Here is an 18404-nt window from a genome sequence, read left to right on the forward strand (position 1 = left end):
GCCACCTCAGTATCCCATCAAGGCTATGGAAGAAAATCTGTGGGGTGATGAACCCCATGTCAGCTTTCCTGCCTATCTCCCTGGGTTCTGAACGACCCACCTAATCTCACCTTCTTCCAATTGGAGACTCCAGTCCTGGGTCTCACAGTCTCCTTGACCAGTAGAACAGGACCCTGGAATCCCACAGGCTTCCCAATCCCAGAGACCTGGGAGACCCAAGAGTGGCAACTTTCTGGACCAACTAGGGTCAAGATGAAGGAGATTTCATGGGCCGGGGGCTCCGGAAAGGTTGCTGATATCTTTCTGGAATAGGCACCCTAACCGCATTGAGAGAAGAGCGGAAGAGAGGAGATGTCACCAGCGGAGTGAAGCCAGGAAAACTCCCGAAAGGCTTTGTTCCTGGGTCCCGTCTGTATTCTCATTTTACACTTTAGAACCACAAGGAGGGGTGGGCAAGCAAGCAAGCTTTACTGGAAGCTTATGTAGCAACCAGCAGGCTGTTGAGGGCAACGACTCATGCTTTAGCTATTTCTCCACGTCGTTCTGTTCCCGGAGCAAGTGAAATCATGCTTGGCAAATAGGTAGTACATGTAGTACGTGTAGTGCTGTCAGTGAGTCCCTAAATAAATCAATAGCCAGTAACCGGTCTTTCTACCATTCTGCATCATAATCTCCAGGTTGGCTTAGGAGAAAATGCAAGCTGTATTGTGTTATATCATTGTATGAAGAATAGGAGAAGAATAAAGTGAACTTAAGAACTGTTCTTCCATGCTTAAAATCATTCAAGAACATATGTATGAAACTCATTTGCCTGTGGGGAAGGTTACTCTGGTTGGGGATCCAGGTAGAAGGAAACCTTTCACTACCTACTGCATATATAATTCACTGATGTTATTATTTTGTATTTATATATTTATTTATTATTATTATAGTGTTATGATATGTATGTATAGGGTCTGTATATGCTTAGCATGTGTATGGAGGTCTGAGAACAGCATGGTGGAGTAGGTTTTTTGTTGTTTTTTTTTTTTTTTTTTTTTTTTTTGACTTTTTGGTGATTGAGCTCAGGTCTTCAGGCTTGTGTGGCAAAGACTTTTGTCTGATGAGCCACCCCACTGCCATATTGGTCCACTGAATTAGAAACAGCATAATACCCTAGTGAATGTTAAACAAAGAAAAGTCTGTTTGGACAGAGGTAGGTTATACCCATCTTTTAATTTTGTCGTTTACAATTTTCCCCAATAGGTGGCGCTCTGCAAGCACCACGCTGTACTTTTCCCCTTCACTGTTTTTTGTGAGGGTCTGGGGGTAGGGTGCCCTGACTTTAACACAGCGCCTCAAGCAAGCTTGACAAGTGCTCTACTACTGAGTTACACTGCCACTTTCCCCAAGCTTGGACTTTTATTTTATTTTGAGAAAACCACAGAATTTCTCTGATGGTTCTTTCTCTCTGCTTGCCACCTCTGCAGATTAACAGTAGGGATGAAGATCTCTCTACTGGGCTCTCTCTAAAACACATTGCTTTGATCCTGGGATGGAAAGGGCAATACCTGGAATGAGAAAGAAAATTTGTAATTGGTTAGAAAACCAACTGATGTTTTCAAATCTGTGTTCCTGATTGACACTGGTGAAGGGCTGACTGGATCAGAACTTCTGATTCGTTGTTAGGCTGATTTTAGAAGTTAATAAGGTGTTTTTTTCCCCCGCTAGATCAAGATAGCTAAGAACTCACAGGGAACTACCTCTGCTTTCAGAGTTCTGGGGATTAAAGGCATGCTTCACCATACCCAGTTTTGAGGGTTTTTATTTATTTTTTATTTTTTGGTTTTTTGAGACAGGGTTTCTCTGTGGCTTTGGAGCCTGTCCTGGAGCTAGCTCTTTTAGACCAGGCTGGCCTCAAACTCACAGACCCGCCTGCCTCTGCCTCCTGCGTGCTGGGATTAAAGGCGTGCGCCACCACTGCCGATCTGAGACTTTAATGGAGTTAAGATTAATGTTCAGCATCTCTGTGGCTCAGGGCTCTTCTCTCAGAGGATTTACAGTTGCTTACGGCTCCCAAGTATTCATTGAGTCCTGGTACCAGTGACTTTAGGAGAAAAACTCCACCCTCCTCTACCCACACCCTACTTCTCATCCTTATTGCAAAGAGATTTGGCAGTCGCTGGGAAGCATGCCGGTCATGCAGAGGCAGAGCCCCGCCCCGAGATGAGCGGTGAAGCACCCACTTACTTAGAGTACTGTTGAGCTCACTTCCTCCTTGGATGACTTCCTTGGAGATGACTATATTGCGCATCGTCCCGATCCCTGAGGGGCTGAAGAGGACAGCATAACCATCCACTCATGTTTTATCCTTTATTAATTAATGTAAAGCATATCCATCAAATATTTTTATGAACAAAACTTTAGGTGATTCACAGCTCTAGGAGCCAAAAGAATGAGGAGAGGAAGGGTCCCCGTGGAATTTCCTCGTGTGTCTTTCTCAATCAGTGTGCTCTTCAGCTTTTTCTCACCAGCTCCTTACCTCGGTCTTTATGTTTCCCATGCTATCCAACACAGCAACCGTCTATTAAGTAGCATGTCATAAGCGGATTTTTATCTCTACAGTAGCTTCCAGAGAACTTGCCCACAATCCTTAAGGTCCACCCCAAAGAACTGTGGCACCGTTTTTCTCTTCCCTGGTTCTTTACCTGGTAGAGCTGTTCATTCGGCAACAGAGTCTGCTTGTCCGAAGCTGCACAAGAAATAGACAAAATATACATTTAAAGACAGAACGATAATTGAGTTATTCGCATGATGGAATTCTAAGTAGTGTGAGAGTCAGCTGCACACAAAAATATGGATCATTCTCAAAAGCACATTGTTGAGCAAAAGGAGCTATGCACAAGACTACGTGTTGCACAAGTCCATTTCTACAGAACTAGAACCAAACAGAACACCTCTGTAGCCAGAGGTCAGGATAGCGCTCATGCTCAGGGGCAGGTAGCGGCTGGGAGTGACTGTCAGTGGGACTTCCATATGGTGTTGGTAACCCAGTTTCTTAAACTGGGTGTCGGATGCACAAGTATGTTTGTTTTGTCCACTTTATTTTAGCTGTATTCTTGTGATTCACTTTTCCATATGTAGGTTTTACTTCAATGAAAAGCTTCCTCCTCGGGGATCAGGGATGCAGATCAGTTGGTTGGGTGCTTAGTATGTGTGAGGTCATGAGTTTGATCTGTAACACAACTTTTACAGGGCTCGTTGCAGCATATGCTTGTGATCCCAACTTGGGAGGTAGAAGCAGGCGAATCGGAAGTGCAAGGTACAGTTACATAAGACTTTTTATATTTTTTTAAAGAATGTTTTCCTTCTTTTTTTTTTAAATATTTATTTATTATGTATAGTGTTCTGTCTGTATGTCTGCCTGCAGGCCAGAAGAGGGCACCAGATGAGTGGTTGTGAGCCACCATATGGTTACTGGAAATTGAACTCAGGACCTCTGGAAGAGCATCCACTGTTCTTAACCACTGAGGCATCTCTCCAGCCCCTTCCTTTTTTCTTTCTTTGGGACAGGATCTCGCAATGTAGCTGGCTGGCCTGGAACTTTGTATGTAGACCAGGCTAGCCTCAAACTTAAGGTAACCCTCTCGTCTCAGCTTCCTTAGTGCTAGGATTGTCAATGTGAGCCACTACATTTGGTTTCCATAAATAATTCTGTTTTTTTTTTTTTTTTTGGTTTTTCAAGACAGGGTTTCTCGATAATTCTGTTTTTGAGGTTGGGTCTCACTATGTAACCCTTAGCTGGCCTGAAACTTGGTATATAGACGCCAGCCTTGAACTCACAGAAATCTGTCTGCCTCTGCCTCTGGAGTGCAGGGATTAAAGGAGTGCACCATTATGCCTGTTCTCAATAAAGTATTAAAACACAGAGAGAGATCAAGCATGGTAACTCATGCCTATAATCTCACTCCTTGTGAAGAACTACAGCGATCTGAGTCAGCCTGAGCTACATAATGAGTTCCAGCCAGGGCTACCTTTCAAGACCCTGTCTCAACAACAACAACAACAGAAAAAAAAAAAAAGAAAAAAAAAGAAATTTAAGAAAAAAAAGGCAAATCCCAAATATGCTAGGATAATAAGAAATGTCTTTCCTTCTTGCCCTACAGAGACATAGGGTCATCAATTATGAATTAGCAATATGCACTAACAGTTTCCCTGCTGGGTCTATCTTGATAAGAAGGAAGCCAAGGGTCTTAGTTGGTCCCATCTCTCAACTCAGGATATTCTTTTTCTTCCAGGACTGGGAATGATCTCAGAGCTTCACAATGCCACCTAAGTGTTTTATACTGAGCTACATTATATAACTATAATGTATATTTATATTATATATAATATGTTTATATTATATATAAATAACCTCAATTATTTTTGTGTATTTTTTTTAAAGATAGGATCTCATGTAGCTTAGACTGGCCTTGAACTCACTCCATAGCTTTGTATGACCTTGACCTTCAGATCCCCCTTTCTCTACCTCCCAAATACTTGGACTATAGGCTCGTGTCACCATACCCAGTTTTATTCAGTGCTAGGGACTGAATCAATTCCGAGCTTGAAGTAGGCGAAGCAGGGCTCTAGTACCTGTGACACATCTCCAGTTGCCCCTCTTCATTTCGAGATAGGGTCTTATGTAGATCAGGTTGGCCTCAAACTCTCTATGTGGCCAAAAATGATCTTGAATGTCTGATTCTCCAGTCTCCATCTCTTGAGTGTTGGGATTATAGGCATGTGCTACCACATCTGGTTTGAGCGTTCTGGGGCTTGAACCTTAGGCCTTGTACAAACTAGATAAGTGGCCTACTAACTGAGCCCCTACCCCTTTACAAATTTAATTTTAAGACAGGGTATTAAAACATACCTATATTATATTATATTATATTATATTATATTATATTATATTATATTATATTATATTATATGTAAGGTTGCCTTGGCAGCCTTGAACTCAGGGCCCTCCGGCCTGAGCCTCCTAAGTACCTAGGATTACAAGCATGTATCACCACATTTAGCTTGTTTTACCTCGTGACTGCCGAACTCCATCCTGCCCAGCAATGAAGTATACACCGACAGCAAGGAAGAAGATGCTGATGATTTCAGCGAAGATAAAACCCCATATGGTACCCGAACTGAGCTCAATGCAGTTCTCACACACTGTGGGGAACAAGACACAGGGAGGGCTAGACCTCTCTTTGAATGTAAGGTGTTATTGCATCTTTCCTTTCTTCTGCCCACCACCATCAGTGCCTCTGCCCTGGGCAGCAGGAGCTGCCCTCTCTGTACGGTATAACGATAGAGGATCCTTGCCCCAAGAACTGTTGCTTGCCAGTGTTCCTCTCTGAGAAATTCCAGGGACGCCTAAACAGTTCTGTCATCGGGAACTCAGTGAAGGAGAAGGAAGACCTGATCTCCAGTCTCGACAACCCCGCTCCCCTCTCCACTGCACGGTCCCCTCCCCCTAACTGATTTATTTGTTGAGCCGCTCTAATCCATGTGGTCCACCTAAAAGTTAAACAGGTCGTACAGGGCTGTGCTTTCTCAAGACACTGTGGGAAGTGTCAATTTAAAGAGTAGTAACCCTAGACAAAGAGAACCAGCTATTATTATTACCACAAATCACTGCTTAGCATCTGTCCCCATCTTGTCCCAGACTGGTAAGCCCACTAGAACAGTAAGTTCTGCTGAATTCCCAACAAGCATCGCGAAGGGGTTACATACTTCTGTAATACACTTGGAGTGGCTTTGACTTGTCCTTTGCTCCTTGACACCAGTACATGCCGCGAGGGTCTTTGGTATTGCTTCCTAGATTCCACTTCTTTTTAGTTGCATTCGGAGGACTTATTCTGTTCCCGTCTTTAAGCCACGTGATGGTCTTGTCTTTCAAGTCACACATCAGAAGTACAGACCCATCTCCTCGATTGTCATCCACTTTTACCAAATGGTTTTCTGGAAAGGGGTAGGTCGTGGTTCTGTTAAGGGGCTTTGTGATCTTACCTGAAGACTAGTAGAACACTGTTTCTCCATCGTTACGGCGCACGCGAATCACACGGGGACCATGGTAGAATTTCAGCTCTTATTTAGAAGTTCTGGGGAGGTGAGGTCTGTTACTAACATGCTAATGCTGCTGGTTCAGTCATGTTTTAAGGCATGCTTAGTTACTAAGATCCTGTTTCTACTGCAAGAACCAGACAATTCATTGCTTAGGTCTAGGAAAACTGCCCAGAATGGGTCCCAGCAGGACACTGATTTGGTTGATAATGGAAATGTCAGCTCTCCAACTCTTACCACCTTATCTTATCAAACTTGTTCCTTTTCTAAATTACGAGACTATTGTTTTTTTTTTTTAAATGAATGTGTGTATGTGTGCATGTCATGTATGTACAGGTACCCACAGAGGCCAGAAGAGGGTGTTGGGTGTCCTAGAGCTGGAGTTACAGACAGTTGTGAGTCATCTTCTGTGGGTGCTAGAAACTGAACTTAGGTGCTCTGGAAGAATAAGAAGTGTTCTTGACTATTGAGTCATCTTCTCAGCCCCTGAGACTACTGTTGTAGGAAGCTGTACTTCTATGGAGTTCTTCATAATTTGAGAATAGAGAGGAAGCAGTTCTCTTACCTTGTTTTTCCTGGGCCACAATACCTGGAAAGATAGAAGAAAGATAAAGAATCAGTTTGGCATGGGCTTGTTCTGATGGGCCAAGGTATTCACATGGTCACATGAGGTCAAGATCAAGAGAGATTCTAGTCCATGGCAATGGCTCCATCTGTGTTCCTCTCATGGATGGAACCTAAATCACCAAACTCAATTACACATTGCTGTGTTTGGTCTTTGCGCTACCTTTCTGGGTGGGATTTTTCTTTCTTCCTTTCTTTAATATTTATCTTATTATTAGTTGTGTGTATCTGTGTATGAACATTAGAGCAAGTTCATGTGTGCATGAGAATTCAGTTGCCTGTGGAGACAAGAGGCATCAGCTCCCTGGATCTGGAGTTATAGACAGTTGTGAGCTGCCTGTCCCGGATGCTGGGAACCAAACTCTGGTCTTTTGCAAGAACAGTAAATCCTTAACCACTTAGCCATCTCTCCAGCCCTGCTGCGTGTGAGTTTCTAAATCTTTGGGATTTCTTGAGTGATGAGTGTGCCTTTGCTGTTCATGGTAGACCCTTGGCTACCCTGACTTTATGCTAAGGAGATGATTTGAGAAGGAGCTGGTAAAGTTTTACCACCTAGGGAATGAAGATTTTGAAGCTGCTATTAATACCAGTGCTTATACAAATGTGTATGAACGATAATAGAAGACTTCATAATGCAGCTTTTAAAAGTTTGCTATCCACAATGGGGTGGGGATTTACAGGGATGCAGCTGTTTTGAGGCTACCCACAATCCTGCAATAAACCCTCCACCCTTTCTTTGTAAATAAGCTGACTAAACTGATTCTCTAAGCTGGACTTTGGTGGAATTATTATTTTGATTTGCACCAGTGTCCTACCTGAAGTGAACAGATCATTCATGTCTCTCCAGGAACAAGATAGCATAACAAATTGGTGCTCAAACATGGGTGTGGTAGTACCAAAGCACTTGGGAGGCTACAAGAGCCTTTCATGGCTCTTGCTTTGGGTAGTAAGGTACGCAACCGAGGCTGAGCATCTGAAGGTCAAACATCATGAGAGCAGTTCCAATATGACGGTTCCTTCCCCCATGTGGAATATAGTGGTGGACGTTTTTGCTATGATAGATGCATGGGCCTCACTATAGGTAAGGCTGGACCATCAGAAAGTAAACTGTCCATGGGGGATATCCTGGGATGACTGTCTTAAGGATTTAGTAAATCTCAGCCAGGTGGTGGTGGCTCACATCTCTAATCTTGGCACTTTGGAGGCAGAGGTAAGTGGATCTCTGTGAGTTTGAAGCCAGTCTGGTCTACAAGAGCAAGTTCCAGAACAGCAAAGATTACACAGAGAGGGGCTGGAGAGATGGCTCAGTGGTTAAGAGCACTGCCTGCTCTTCCAAAGGTCCTGAGTTCAATTCCCAGCAACCACATGGTGGCTTACAACCATCTGTAATGAGGTCTGGTGCCCTCTTCTGGCCTGCAGGCATACAAGTAGACAGAATACTGTATAAATAATAAATAAATAAATATTTAAAAAAAGATTACACAGAGAAATCCTGTCTCAATAGACAAAAAATTAATAAAACTTATAAAAATACGAGAAAGAGAGGTGTGGATGAACTCCTTTAACCCCAACACTTGGGAGACAAGGTGTGGAGATATCTAAAAGTCTACATATTGAGTTCCAGGATAGCCAGGATACATAGTGATACCCTGCCTCAAAGAGACAGGGCGGGGGGGGGGAGAGGAAAAGAGAAATAATTGATTCATTGATTCTGCTCAAGAAAAAAAGTTTAGTAGAGGAAATGACATTTGGCTTACATTGAAGAACAAGTAAAAACTTACCAGATAGGGAAAGGCATTTTGGGTGGGAAAAAATAGCTAATTAAATATGCAGATTTGGAAGAGGTGAGGGAAGTGGTAGGGCTCGATGTGGAGTTGGTGATGGGGGAGCTAGTCATGAGTCCAAGTCTAACAGAAGTAGTTGGAAGCATCAACTGTCCTACAACTTCTGCAGGCTGATGCTCTTTATGAATGACACCAGCATACTGCCTAGAACATGGGAGGAGCCCCATCTGCCAGGTGAATGGTTATGGGAATGAATCATGTAGGTGGACACAACAGTTAAATATATTACTATTCTAAAGATATATTTTATATGTATGAGTGTTTGCTTGATGTGTATATGTGCACCGTGAGCGTGCCTGGTGCTGGTGGAAGCCAGAAGAGAGCGTCCCAATTTCCTGGAACTGGAGTTACAGACAGTTGTGAGCCACCTTGTGGGTTCTAGGACTCGAACCCCAGGCTTCTACAAGCACAGTAAGCATGCTCTTAAGTGCTGAGCCATCTCTATGGCCCCAAACATGTTTTCACTAGTCCTTATCTCTAATCATTTGGCTATTGTAAGAGAGCAAGGAGATTCTTCGTTCTGCTCAGAGTCAGTAGGAGCAGAGATGGTAGTGACTGTTGACATTGTTGACATTTGCATATCTGAGTGTGGTCTCTTCAGACTCAGGAACCCACATCGCCAAATATCCAATAGACCGGTACGAGAATTGAGTTCAGAGGGCAGTGGTGTTTAAGTGTTCACAACTTACTGGTCGCTGAGCTAGATCAGGACTTGGCTTTTCTGTTGCTCAACCTGGTATTCTTTCCAGAGCCCTCTGTCTGACTTTCAGTATTGCCCTTTAGCCTGTGCTGTCTGCAGCTTTCTCCGCTTTCTCTCAGCAAGGCTGCTCCCCTCTCTCCATCTTCTCCACGTCTCCCACTCCGCTGTCCTACATGGAATGTCACCATAGTACCACTGCCTCCCTCCCTGCTTTGAGAGCAGTGGTGCTGTTGTGGTCCCATCCTGCTTCCTGTCTGATGACAACCCCGCCTCCTGAGAGCCCCTGCACCTGCTTTCTGTTGCCCTCACCCACACTCTTGCCTTCCTGTGTGTGCCCTTGGCTCCGCCCTCCGTCTTTCTGAATCTACTCTAGACTTTTATTTTGTGCGTCGCCATCTCCTTTAGCTAAAAAATGTACTCACCCATTTTTTAATTTATTTTTTTTCCAAGACAGCCTCTGTGTAGTCCTGGCTGTCCTGGAGCTCTCTCTGTAAGACCAGGTTGGCCTTGAACTTATGAAGATCTGCCTGTCTCTACCTAGAGTGCTGGGGTTAAAGGCGTGCGCCATCACTGCCTGGTCATTGTTTATTTCGCATGCTCCTTTTCTCTTTTACGCCATCTCTTCTGTCTCTCACTCGCATCCTCTCTAGGACAGTTCCTACCCTGCCACATTTATCACCCACCCTCCCCTTTTTTAAATTTTTTTTTAGCCAGTCTGGCATCTCCTCACACCACTCTACTGAAACCGTGCTAATCAGTCATGATCTTCATTTCACCAAATTCCACAAATTTAAAATTTAACTGTATCCTTATATTAGTAGATTATGTTAGACATTTTCTACCCGGTTTGTTGTTGTTGTTTTAGGACAGGGTTTTCCACTGTCTGGGCTGACCTAGAATTTGCTATATAGCCCAGGTTGCCCTGGAACTATTGACTTTCCTGCCTCTACCTCCCGAGTACTGAGTTTAGATGCTGCTACATCTAATAAATATTTCCTACTCTTGGCTCCTCACAGCTCCATCCTCAGTTCTTTGTTCTTGACATATCACAGAAGGGTTTTGTAGTTTCAAGAACTTTCGGGCCTTTAGTAAGGTGTGGTGACTTATGTCTCTATCACCAGCACTCAGGAGGCTGAGGCCAGAGGATTGCCTATGAGTTGGAGGCCAGCCTGGGCTACATAGTAAGACCCTGTTAAAAAGGAAGGGAGTGGGAACATTGTGATGTGGCAGGTAAAAGGATTTGTTTTTTATTCTAGGCCCCCACGTAGTGGAGAAAGAGACCAGTTCCTTTAGGTTGTCCTTTGATTTCCATATATGTATTACGGCACGCACATAATGAACAAGCAAACAAATAAATAAGATAATTTTCATGACTTTAGCTTCCCCCAGGGTACCCAGGTTCAGTCTAGTTCACCTAATTCCTGTTGGTGAACTAGTATGTCTGTATGCACACACAGGTATGCCTATGCTACATCTTGTGCTCAATGTGTCAGCAGTGAAACCCATCTCTCCAATGGCACCTGAGCTCTTGCGAACAGAAGGTTTTGGTTTGTCCTTTTCTTCTATGGAGTCTCACATATCTGGATCTCGGCACGCTTGTGGACAAATGTTTCGTAGATCCACTGACTGTATCCCTTTCTCCCAGTTTTCTCACCTGGGCCGTGTCACCACGTGTGACACGTGTGTGTGTGTGTGTGTGTGTGTGTGTGTGTGTGTGTGGTGTGTGCGCACATGCGTGCGTGTGTGTGGTGTGTGTGTGCGCGCGCCTGACTGAGCTGAAGGTGGTGATGTGTCGAGGCTGGCTGGCCTGCTAGAAAGCCTTGGGACCCATCAGTCCCTGCCTTCCCAGCACTGTGATGACAAGAGTCAGCCACCACACCCTCATTTTAAGTGGGTTCCAGGGATCGAATTCAGATTCCCTTGCTTGCCTGCTAAGTAATCACCTTCTGACTGAGTCATTACCCCAGCTGCACGGCCCTTCTGAAGTACATTCAAGCCTAAGATGGCGGCAGTACGATCCTCTCTCTAGCCAGTTTAGCCCTCAGGTCCCTGTGCTTCTTTCCGGCAGAGAACAGCTGGAGGCTTCCTTTTTGCCTCTCCTTTGAATTCTAAGATGACAGATGAAGATGGCCCAAGGTTAGTTAGGATTCCAATAACCTTGCCTCCCCGGTCATGGCCTTGTCTCCTGAGGCTTTCCCAGGCTGTCAGACCCTCGAGTAAACTCTTACCTTGAAGAAGAAAGATCACCAGGATGAGGCCAGTCAGACCCTTCCCCTGCTCCATGTTGATCTCTTTCCTTCTTTAGTTAAAGTGTGGAGGTTCCTCAGCAGCCAGCCAGCCAGCCTGTGTAGCTGCTAGCCTGGCTCCTCCCACCCAGCATCCTTTGAACTGGGGCTCTGAGGAGAGGCAAAACCCAAAAGTGTGGGCACAGGGGCCCCAGCAGGGATGGTGTTGCAAGGCATATCTCTTGTCTTTGTTTGTTTGTTGTTGTTATTGTTAAGACTTACGCGGGCGGTGTCTGTCAGGTAGCAGGGAGGGAAAGCAACGGTTCTGAATTCCCACTTGGAAACCTCCTTATCCTTAGAACCTCTTTGCATAAAACAGATTGAGGACCTATTTGTAGTTGTTTCTGGGACTAGACTTGTTGGTCACTTGATCCCAGAATTCATGGCTGTGGGTAAGGATTTTAGGTGTGTAGAGCTGGAGTTCAGAATGGAAAAAAATATCTTACTTAGTGTAATGAGCAATCTTGTCATTGTTTTTTTGGGAACATCAAAATGGAACCTACCTGAAAATAGGTAGGCCCATCCCAACAGGACAGCTAGCGTATCTCTTGGTTCACAGCCCTGGGAGATTGTCAGGGTCTCAGGCCATTGTCTCAGTCAGTCAGTCAATGGGTAAGAGAAACTCACAGAACTCCTATGTGAGTGACGCCAGGCACAAACATAGTTCTGTCCCCAAGCAGATGACCTTCTGACCATGGCAGAGTGGAAAGTTTCATATCCCCACAGACTGTTGTAAAAAAAAAAAGTTTACTGTCTGCTTAGGAGGCTCAGTTTTACAAGTGAGTGGATTATATCGTTTTGAAGAATCTCATACTGAGAAGGCTTGAGGTATCAGGCACCATGGAAACACCCTCCCAAAATCCTTGTGGTGACACCGAGTGAGACCAGCTCTGAAATACTCCATGTTTGGTGCCATGGGCACTACATGCTTGATCTAGGATTCAGATATATGGCCGAGGGGTTCTGAAGTCCATCTGGCCAGCAGCAGATTGATGTGGTGGCCCAGATTGCCCCACGAAGGGTCCCGAGACTGGCCAGAAATGAATGGGAGGAACCACTAGTGTGGCTTGTATTGGGCTCATAGCTTTTCTCAGTGGATTTGAAGAGGTGGCACTTCCTTGTTTGTAAGTAAATGTAGTGGTGTTGTCAACAGGAAGCCTGACTTTTTTGCATTTGTTACCAGTGGCCCAGGAGAGGCTAATTCCCAATCTCCTTTCCCTTCCTATAAATCAGAATGAACTTCCCTCATAGTCTCTCCTTGGCCTTCTGCCTTTTCTCCCAAACTCTTCTCCAGAAAGAGCAATGTGCACCTGCTTCCTTCCTACCCCACCCCTGGCCTAGTCTTGCCTTGACAGCCTCCTATCATCAAAGGCAGAGAGTTAGATTTCTTCTAGCTCCTCCCCCACTCTTCCTTTTTCTGAGTACCCATGAGTCCACAGGTGGAGGGTAGTGTTCACCGTGGCTGATCGTTCCGTGGCTTGCCTCTATTTGTTGGATGAATTCCTCTGGAAAATGGATCATAGCGGGATTCTGGCTGGCCTGATACTGGCTACTTTTCTCCCTCAAGGTAAGTGAGGCATCTTCATCTGTGCGGAGGAAGGGACCCCAGAAGGGATGGTGCCATTGGAAGAAGTTCACAGGAAAGGGCATCTCAATGCTGACTTCTGTTTACCAGGCAGGGGAGGGTCAGAAGGGCGGGGTTGGGGAATAGGAAACATGCATTCGGTTTTGACCGACTCCAGTCAAGGCTCACAGTGGTCTTAATGGTATTTCCAATGACCTTGGACCAGATGTCTGTAGAAAACGGTTTCCCATCGCATGTGCCTGGGCCTAAGGCTGGTAATGGAAAAAGTTCCATCCATTGCATCTTCTAAGGCGAATGGCCTGCTGGAATAGGCTCTTGGTCATTGATCATCATTATGTGTTTGTTTGTTTGTTTTTTGAGACGGGTTTCTCTAGCTTTGGAGGCTGTCCTGGAATTTGCTCTGTAGACCAGGTTGGCCTCAAACTCACAGAGATCTGCCAGTCTTTGCCTCCCGAGTGCACCACCACCGCCTGGCTGGCCATCATTATATGACCACCAGAGCCACAGTTCAGAATTCAGGAGCAATCTTAGAGAAACATTAACTTTAGCTGAGTGGGAAGGACAGACAGGATAGATGTGATATAAGTCAGCAGATGCCAAGTCTTCTCAGTTTGTTCACTTTTAAAACAGAAAATCGGGCTGGGTAGATAGCTCAGGGGTAGATCTCAAAAAGTGCAAGAGTACAAACCAAACTAGCCCCAAAATAACCCTGGAAAGCTCACATCTCAGAGACTCAGCAGTGCCTGGGAAAATGGGTCAAATGGTCACTCTAAAAGCTGTCCTGGCCACCAGCGATTTCTACTGGAAATAACTCCAAAGAAGATAGGTAGGACTGTAAGAGGGGAGGGGTTGTACGCATCTGTGTCTTCCCTCGTACAAGCTCCTGCTTTGGAGGCAGGAGGAGCAGCCATTTTGGAGGTTTCTGGAGGCCGCTCTTGCGTTCATATTGGTGACTAAATATGAAGCTCAGAGATATCTTTGCTGCTGCTGGTGGTAGACACAGCAGTGCCCTGTGGACTGTGAGATGATCTTGGGGTTTCTAGGAGGGCCCGCTGTGCTTATCTCTGGCTCCTACACCCCTCACAAGACTTGACATATAGGGAGCCTCAGAAATAGATTTGATATGCTTTTTATTTTTGTGGCCTTCTCCTTAAGCAAGTGTGGCACCAAGGTAAGCTAGAAAGACAGGAGAAATTGTAGGGACACAAAAGGGAAAGAAACCTGTCACCCCAGACACTAGTTAGAGCCTCTCGCTAGCTGAGGCTTGAGAATTTCAGCAGTATTAGCGTTTGCCGTGAAAGTTGGCCCCGTACTATTCTTTTCCTATACAGGATTTTGTGTTAAAATAGCAACCAGACAGGCTTACTGCCCGAGTGTATACGACCTTGGGGTAGGGCCTCATTCCTCTCCAGAACATTTTCTAGATCTGTCTTCTGGCATCTCCAAATCTAGACTTTTACTTAATCAATTGTAATCCTGTCAGATGCCCATATCAACTACCCTGTGAACTCATTTAGGTTTCTTAGCAACTCTATGGGTAAGAACTTCAAAACCCACCAGAATAGTGTCTATGGCTGTTTGTAAAGACAATGGTACACCTCTCTGGGAAACTTCGGGGGTGCCTCTTTCATTAACATTCCTGCTTAAAATCTATGTTAAAATGCCCTTATATTAATATAATGTAAGTAAGTTATATTAGGATAAGCCTCAATTTGCTTCATTACCAGTTCATCTTAAAATTTTCTGTTGAAGTAGAAGATCTGGATCTTACTCGAATTAAGTTTCCTCAGAGATGAAAGGATCTCCTCAGGCTGCTGCAGGGGACAGTGCCTGTGTGTCTCTGTCCCAGCTGCCACTGACAGAACGACTCTTTTTTTTTTTTTTGGATGGGATCTCCCTTACTCTGTAGCCCAGGCTGGCCTTGCTGTCTCAAGCCTTCTGTCTCAGCTTTCCAAGTGCTGAGCTCATCGATGCAAATCACTGTCTCCAGTACTGGAGATCGAGTCTGGGGCACTGTCCATGCCTCTACCATTGAGCTGTGTTCTCAGGAAATCTTCTTACATGGACTTTGCCCTGGGAAATCTGGATCACTGGGCTGGTAGTTCATACAGCTCCTCTCTGACCCAGAGGTTAATGGCCCTGGAAAAGGCTTTCATAGTGAGCCTCTCTTTACTCTGGCTGATACTTGCGTGGATAAAACAGAGGAGGAAGAGGATGAGAAGTTGAAGTGAGAGAGTTACTGGCTGGGAAAAGAAACTAGAAGTCTTTAGTATAAAAGGCACAATCGGCCGGGCAGTGGTGGCACACGACTTTAATCCCGAGTGCAGGTGGATCTCTGTGAGTTTGAGACCAGCCTGGTCTACAAGAGCTAGTTCCAGGACAGGCTCCAAAGCTACAGAGAAACCCTGTCTCAAAAAACCAAAAATAAATAAATAAATAAATAGAAATAAAAGGCACAATCTCTAGGCTAAGAACATCCTTCTGCTTTCTCAGGTCTCTTGGAGGACCCAGTGGTTTAATTGGTGATCTGAATTTATTCATTTTTTATATTTATTTATTTATTTATTTATTTATTTATTTATTTATTTATTATGGACACACTATTCTGTTTGCATATATGTCTGTAGGCCAGAAGAGGACACCAGACCTCATTACAGATGGTTGTGAGCCACCATGTGGTTGCTGGGAATCAAACTCGGGTCCTTTGGAAGAGCACGCAATGCTCTTAACCACTGAGCCATCTCTCCAGCCCCTAAATTTATTTTTAAGGAAGGTTCTTGAACCAACCCAGTAGCTTGGTTTTCTCGTTTGCCCCCAAGTCACTCAGGATCTATGTCCTAGTTTGAATTTTGTCATAATAAAATACTTTGACAAAAAGAACTTAAGGGAGGAAGGAATTTATTTGGCTTCCAAGTTCAGGTCAGTCGTCAGGGCAGAAACTCAAGCAGGAGCTCAAAGTAGAGGCCATGGAAGCATGCTCTTCCTGGTCCCCTTGCTGGCTTACACTTGTACAGCTAGCTTTCCTATACAGCCCAGACCCCACCTTCCTAGGGAATGGTGCCACCCACAGTGGTCTGGACTCTTCTGCATCAATAAGGCAATTAAGACAATCTTTTATACTAGACATGTTCACAGGGCCAATCTGATGCAAGCAATCCCTCTTCTCAGGTGACTCTAGGCTGAGTTAAAGCTGACAAAGCTAATTGGGATGATCTGTCTTCTGCTTGGACTACAGCCCCATGTCCTTCCTAGCCCTACAGTTTCTGGAGACCATCCTGAAGTCTTCCTCTGGTCGCTTCTGTTCTTTCACTAGGAATCATAAAGTTTAGCACACAACTGATTCATAAGTATTCATTTCAGCAGAGTGATGGGACACCTACACACCAGAGAGCTGCCTCTGATTATGTTTTTCCTCTTAGGAAGCTTCTTCAAGATAGAAGTGACTGAACATGAGGACCAAGTATTTGTGAATTGCAATACCAGCATTGACTATGTAGAAGGAACGGTGGAAGCATGGTTTGCAAAAAATAAAACACTGAACTTGGGAAAAGGCATCCTGGACCCACGAGGGATGTATAAGTGCAATGGGACAGAGGAGCTGGCGAAGGAAGTGTCTACCATACAAATATATTACCGAAGTATGTGCCTCCTGGAACCACTGGGATGAAATTATGGGCCCCCTGGATGTGAGAACGTTTCTGGCTAAAAGCAGACTGTGGTGAACCCATTTATTCTCTAAACAAACCAAGGGCACTCATGGCGGTATGAACCAGATTTGTCAGGGAGTGCTTCAAAATGGGAGAGAGTTTGACTAAGACAAGCAGGGGGCAGGGACTGGCTTGGAGTGGGGCTCGGTCCATTCCTCAGTTAAAGTCCCATGAATGTCATGTTTCTCTCCAGCAATTCCTTGGGATGAGGGTGGAGATGGAAGTAGCAAGGTCTTCACCATCTCACTGAAGTGTGGGTCTTGGAATGGGGAACCTAGAATCTTTCTAGGAGCAGAAACAGTTCCCTTACCTTGAAAACTTTCTTCCTCTCCTCCCCCGTAGTGTGCCAGAACTGTGTGGAGCTGGACTCAGCTACTGTGGCTGGCGTCATCATCACCGACCTCATTGCCACTCTGCTCCTGGCTTTGGGAGTCTACTGCTTTGCAGGGCATGAGACTGGAAGGCTCTCTGGGGGTTAGTGGAAGGGTGCTCTCTCTCTCTCTCCCTCTCTCCTCTCTCCTCTCTCCTCTCTCCTCTCTCCTCTCTCCTCTCTCTCTCTCTCTCTCTCTCTCTCTCTCTCTCTTCTCTCTCCTCTCCTCTTCTCTCTCTCTCTCTCTCCTCTCTTTTTCTCTCTTCAGTCTTCTGAGGGAGAGGGAGGGTGCGACTGGCTTCAGAGTCCCCCTACAGTGTTCACAGGTCTCATTGTCCCATCTTCCCCAGCTCCCAATGACTCTCTTTCCTTGCTTCTAGCTTCTAACATTCAAGCCCTGTTGAAGAATGAGCAGCTGTATCAGGTAAGCCCTGAGGGAGGAGTCAAGAATGGGAGAAGGGAGTGGAGTGAGGACTAAGGGACCTGGCAGGGCGGGTCTGAGATACGTGGAGAGTCCCGGGGGGCAGTGGCTCATCCTTGGATGTTGGGAGAAGTCAGGTGTGGGTACCAAGAAGAGTTCAGATGCTGATTTGGTGTTGTGTTTCTCATCTCAGCCTCTCCGAAATCGTGACGATACCCAGTACAGCAGTCTTGGAGGGAACTGGCCCCGGAACAAATGATCCTGAGACTGGGAGACTGGGGGACTGGGGGACTGGGGCTTCTCAGAGTGTCATTATCAAGTGTGCCTTCCCTCTGTGCTCAGCCAATAAAGCTGTGTTCTTTCAGTCAGCAGGCACCTGTGTTTTACAAGGCATGGGTTGGGGGTTGTCCTAGCTTGGCTAGGATCTTGCCCACCTGTGGTCTCCCTTCAGCGCTTCCTTTCCTCGGTCCTACACAGGCAGTATGATGGACAGCTTCCTGTCCATCTTGGCCTGTTGGTGTTTCTAACCTGGTGGGTTTTCTGTGGGGAGGGTCAGCCTAGCCACTCTCCTTCAGCTGCATGTTGGTTCCAGTCCCTATCATAACAACTCTTTGGGGTTTTGCTGCCTTACCACAGCTGGGGGTAGGCCGCCGTGTTTAGAAGCTGAGCCACAAAAGTTTCCATGACATCGTGAACGGGGGTGGCAGAGCACCAAAGAGTACTGGGACTCAGAGGGTGTGCGTGCAGGCGTGTGTGTGTGTGTGTGTGTGTGTGTGTGTGTGTGTGA

General features: G+C 45.4%; 2 protein-coding genes across 3 annotated transcripts; one reads left to right on the forward strand and one right to left on the reverse strand.

The window, feature by feature from the left end:
• Positions 1-2246: 2246 nt before the first annotated feature.
• On the reverse strand, positions 2247-11532 carry Cd3g (CD3g molecule). The gene is made up of 6 exons (XM_005347215.1): positions 11478-11532; positions 6647-6670; positions 5752-5979; positions 5056-5187; positions 2688-2731; positions 2247-2312 (listed from the first exon to the last, which is right to left on the reverse strand). Exons 1-6 carry the CDS (start codon positions 11530-11532, stop codon positions 2247-2249), a joined length of 549 nt encoding a protein of 182 aa, XP_005347272.1.
• A 1514-nt stretch (positions 11533-13046) lies between these two features.
• Positions 13047-17876, forward strand: Cd3d (CD3d molecule). 2 transcript variants are annotated; one of them, XM_005347216.1, is made up of 5 exons: positions 13047-13101; positions 16539-16757; positions 17169-17300; positions 17577-17620; positions 17811-17876. In XM_005347216.1, the coding sequence occupies exons 1-5, from the start codon at positions 13047-13049 to the stop codon at positions 17874-17876; spliced, it is 516 nt and encodes a 171-aa protein (XP_005347273.1). The 2 variants fall into 2 exon arrangements, with proteins under 2 accessions (XP_005347273.1, XP_005347274.1); XM_005347217.1 differs by lacking the exon at positions 17169-17300.
• Positions 17877-18404: the final 528 nt, after the last annotated feature.

The sequence above is a fragment of the Microtus ochrogaster genome, chromosome 5 (genome assembly GCF_000317375.1).
Source record: "Microtus ochrogaster isolate Prairie Vole_2 chromosome 5, MicOch1.0, whole genome shotgun sequence".
Taxonomy (NCBI): Eukaryota; Metazoa; Chordata; class Mammalia; order Rodentia; family Cricetidae; genus Microtus; species Microtus ochrogaster.